This window comes from Scomber scombrus, chromosome 15, assembly GCF_963691925.1.
Source record: "Scomber scombrus chromosome 15, fScoSco1.1, whole genome shotgun sequence".
Lineage (NCBI taxonomy): Eukaryota > Metazoa > Chordata > Actinopteri > Scombriformes > Scombridae > Scomber > Scomber scombrus.
The window spans coordinates 220,313-225,312 of NC_084984.1; the positions used below are offsets into that span (position 1 = coordinate 220,313).

General features: G+C 44.7%; 1 protein-coding gene across 1 annotated transcript in view; it reads left to right on the forward strand.

Moving 5' to 3' along the window:
- The window catches only part of LOC133995652 (scavenger receptor cysteine-rich type 1 protein M130-like), an 8,395-nt gene that overhangs the window by 2,419 nt on the left and 976 nt on the right, over positions 1–5,000 (forward strand). Inside the window, exons 4-7 of the mRNA XM_062435129.1 lie at positions 331–636; positions 2,575–2,862; positions 4,558–4,890; positions 4,994–5,000. The exon at positions 4,994–5,000 is cut by the window's right edge and continues 79 nt beyond it. Of these exons, the coding sequence (XP_062291113.1) occupies positions 331–636; positions 2,575–2,862; positions 4,558–4,890; positions 4,994–5,000 (934 nt within the window). The remainder of the gene's footprint in view (positions 1–330; positions 637–2,574; positions 2,863–4,557; positions 4,891–4,993) is intronic.

Sequence of the window (5,000 nt, forward strand, 5' to 3'; positions counted from 1 at the left end):
GAGGTTTTATTGCATTCTTCACCTCGCATTGTGTCCACCTCTCAGAGAGAAGACCAGACATTAAACCAAGACCAGATTTCCAGCTCTGCTAATCATACCGTTCTGCTAATCATACCGTTAAAAAACTGACCTTAAAATACAGAGTTTCTAAGATTTTAGGAGCTTTTCCAGTTCAGGGCCGGTTTCATGCAGTCTGATGCTGGCTGCATGATGGACAGTAGAACAAATGAAGGACACAGAGAAAACACTGACTTCCTGTGTGTGTTTGACCCTCAACAGCTGGGAGGAAAATATCATCAGCAGGTTCATGAAGCGTTTCTGTCTCTCCAGACTCTGTCAGGCTGGTGAATGGGACTAGTCTGTGTTCAGGCAGACTGGAGGTGAAGTCTGATCAGTCGTGGTCCTCAGTGTGTGAAGCTGACTTTGACCAGCAGGATGCAGAGGTGGTCTGTAGGGAGCTTGGCTGTGGGGCTCCTTCAGTCCTCCAGGGGGCGCTCTATGGAGAAGTGGAGGCTCCAATGTGGACCAAAGAGTTCCAGTGTGGAGGCCATGAGTCTGCTCTCCTGGACTGTAGAAGATCAGACTCAGCTAGAAGAACCTGCTCACCTGGTAAAGCTGTTGGACTCACCTGCTCAGGTAAGGGGGGGGGGGGGGACAGGGGCGGTCACTGATTGGTCCAGAGTTAGAAACATTACATCACACATAGAAAGCAGAAAGTCTTTATTATCATTGTACAAGAATATAAGAGATCAGGGTTAGTACATCTGAAACAGTGCTGATTGGTCAATAAAAACAATCCATACAAACAAACCAATAAGACAACAGAAAATGATGTCAAAACAAACTTAGATAAATGAAGTATTGCACTTCATAGACTGACGGCTGTTTGTTGGGGCCTTTAAGCTCCTGTATCTCCACCAGAGGGCAGCAGAGAGAACAGATTGGGACCTGGGTGAGAACAGGCTGTAATGACTTAGCTGTGCAGAGAAGACAGAGGGCAGAGCTCTCCTGTCAGCAGCCGAACATCCAGAATACCACACAGAGAAAACTACACTAAGCCTACATTTAAAGCATTACATCATCAAAAATATAATATAAAACTCTCTGTTTAGTATCTGTGGTTAATGGTCACATGATCGGTTCTGTTTCCGCCATCATTTCAGCTGTGATGGTAAAATACTGACTGAAGTTTGCTCTGATGGAAACAGCTGATCGGCCACATTCAGCCAACCTTTGCTGTCCGTCGCTCTTTGTCTCGTGTTATATGAGCAGCTGAACTCACAGCACTCAGTTTTACAGTCCTGTGTTGTAATCAGCAATCATCCTCTGAGTGTGTGTGTGTGTGTGTGTGTGTGAGTGTGTGTGTGAGTGTGTGGTGTGTGGTGAGTGTGTGTGTGAGTGTGTGTGTGTGTGTGTGTGTGTGTGAGTGTGTGTGTGTGTGAGTGTGTGTGTGTGTGAGTGTGTGTGTGTGTGTGTGTGAGTGTGTGTGTGTGTGAGTGTGTGTGTGAGTGTGTGTGTGTGTGTGTGTGTGTGTGTGTGTGTGTGTGTGTGTGTGTGTGTGTGTGTGTGTGTGTGTGTGTGTGTGTGAGTGTGTGTGTGTGTGAGTGTGTGTGTGAGTGTGTGTGTGTGTGTGTGTGTGTGAGTGTGTGTGTGTGTGAGTGTGTGTGTGTGTGGTGAGTGTGGTGTGTGTGTGTGGATCAGTCACGTCCAGGTTTCTTCTGTCAATGATTGATGAGGACTGTAAATCAGAGTCCACATTAAGATCAGATCAGATCAGATATTCCTTTATTAGTCCCACAGGAAAGAATCAGTATAAAGAATAAAGAATAAAGAATAATAAGTTATTACACAAACAATAAAACAAACAAACAATAGTAGTAAAAACATTACGTATAAAGTAATGATGAGTAATGAGTTGACGCAGTTATTGCGTAAGGTCAAGCACAGGAGAGGATCATGGAAAGGACCAAAGGTCAAAGGTTGTTCTCAGTAATTATAGTGATGATACCTGCAGCCTTTTATCCAACGTTAGCTCTGCATGTTTCTGTCCTGCTGATGTTATTACAGTTCAGGTTCACTTTTCACCTGTTTTTATTTTACATTACGATACGAAACAATAAGATACGAAACATTACGATACGAAACAATAAGATACGAAACATTACGATACGAAACAATAAGATACGAAACAATACGATACGAAACAATAAGATACGAAACAATACGATACGAAACAATACGATACGAAACAATAAGATACGAAACAATACGATACGAAACAATAAGATACGAAACAATAAGATACGAAACAATACGATACGAAACAATACGATACGAAACAATAAGATACGAAACAATAAGATACGAAACAATACGATACGAAACAATAAGATACGAAACAATAACAAAATATTGCACTCATCCCATAATAATAAATCACCATGAGACCATTAAGAATCACTGCAGCCTCAAGCAGCACTGTTTAAAAGTTTGATAGAGGTTTTTAAAGCCTTTGAGTTTACAGGAGGGTTAGGGCTCTGACCTCTGACCTCTGATGACTCACTGTGTGTGCAGACCCAGCTGACGTCCGGTTGGAGGGAGAACTCTGCAACGGCATCCTGCAGATGAAGCTGAACCACAGCTGGAGACCAGTGTACGACTCTGACTGGACCCTGAAGTCAGCAGCTGAAACTTGCAGGCAGCTGAAGTGCGGTAATGCTGTTGCAACAGGAAGTAGTCAGTACCCATCCATCGATGTGTGGTGGATCAGTTCTGAATGTGTTCGGTCTGGATCTGCACTGAGGGAGTGTGTCCGAGCCGGGCCTTGGACTTCCTCTTCAGTCCTGGAGATCATCTGCTTAGGTGAGACTATCATCATCATCATCATCATCATCATCATGTCAGAGCTACGTCTGCAGACCCGTCACATTAAACACACTCAGTAACATGTTTCATTAAACAAGGTTTTAAGCAGTGTTCATGTTTTAGTCATTTATTTATTTATCTTCATCGTGTTTGTTTTTGTTATTTCTCATTAAATTACAGTCGACCTAAATATAAAGTATATAAAGTAATGCTTTTTTAAAGTTTGTCTTGAATTCTTACTAACTAATTAAAGTCTTAATAACTACTAGATGAAATGAATCCTATATTAAGCTGTTAAAAGGTTAATACACACACACACACACACACACACACACACACTGATTTCACTCATTATCTTGATGGACCTGGTTGACCTTTTCATAAAAGAACATCTCAATAACAATAGTCGCCTGCAAGTCACTTCCTGGCTCGTTGTGTTTTCAGCTGATCGTCGCTCCACACGGTTTACAAAGCCTTTTGTTTTCCTTCACATCAAATGTGAAATGTGTCCGTAGGTGTGAAGAGACTCAGAGACTCAGACTCAGAGACTCAGAGACTCAGAGACTCAGAGACTCAGAGACTCAGACTCAGAGACTCAGACACTCAGAGACTCAGAGACTCAGAGACTCAGACTCAGAGACTCAGACTCAGAGACTCAGACTCAGAGACTCAGAGACTCAGAGACTCAGAGACTCAGACTCAGACTCAGAGACTCAGAGACTCAGACTCAGACTCAGACTCAGAGACTCAGACTCAGACTCAGACTCAGACTCAGAGACTCAGAGACTCAGAGACTCAGAGACTCAGACTCAGACTCAGACTCAGAGACTCAGAGACTCAGAGACTCAGACTCAGACTCAGACTCAGAGACTCAGACTCAGAGACTCAGACTCAGAGACTCAGAGACTCAGAGACTCAGACTCAGACTCAGAGACTCAGACTCAGAGACTGAGAGACTCAGACTCAGACTCAGACTCAGACTCAGACTCAGACTCAGAGACTCAGAGACTCAGAGACTCAGAGACTCAGAGACTCAGACTCAGACTCAGACTCAGAGACTCAGAGACTCAGAGACTCAGACTCAGACTCAGACTCAGACTCAGAGACTCAGACTCAGAGACTCAGACTCAGAGACTCAGAGACTCAGAGACTCAGAGACTCAGACTCAGACTCAGAGACTCAGACTCAGAGACTGAGAGACTCAGACTCAGACTCAGACTCAGACTCAGACTCAGACTCAGACTCAGACTCAGACTCAGAGACTCAGAGACTCAGAGACTCAGACTCAGACTCAGACTCAGACTCAGACTCAGAGACTCAGACTCAGAGACGCAGAGCTGCTAGCTGTAGATCACATGTGGTTCACCTCCTTACAGTGGAAGCGATTCATTCTGATTGGATCTCGTCTCTGGCAAACATTTCTGTCTGGTTTTTATCCGTTGACGTGTCGATTGTTTTTATTTATGTATCATGTTTGTTAATGTTGTAAATGAAACTTTCATTAAATTAAAAGCAGAACCTTTACTGAAAACCACACAGACAGGACAGAAGAACAACAGAGGAGTATTTGAACAGTGTTTCCAGCAGGTGGCGCCTGTGATGCTCCGACTGTAGTGAGATAAGTTATCTGCTGGCTGTCACATGATGAAACCAAGACCTGCTCCCTCAGCCAGTCATTTCCTGTTTTCACAGATGAGCTGTTCCCTCAGCCAATCATCTCTGTGCGGTCCTCCGTAGACGGGGTTTCCGGGGCCCAGCAGCAGGGCTTCCAGCTGTCCAGAGGCTCCAGCTTCTCCATCAGCTGCTCCGTCCAGCCTCGGTACGCAGGAGGCTCCTTCCAGCTCACCTTCACCTCCTCCAACACCACCCACAGCTACACCGAGGCAGCTGGCAATCACTCTGCCGACTTCCTGTTTCCTGCTGCAGAGCCCGCCCACCAAGGAAGCTACAGCTGTGTTTACAGCGTCTCCGTCTCCTCTCATAACTTCTCCATCAGCAGTCAGCTGCTGTCTCTCACTGTCTCAGGTCAGTCCATTATATTATCTTCTGTCTGACTGCATGTGATCAGATCAGCTGTCATCACTTCATCTTCAGTTTACTGACTGAGAACTACTTCCTGTCCGCTCAGGTGCAGC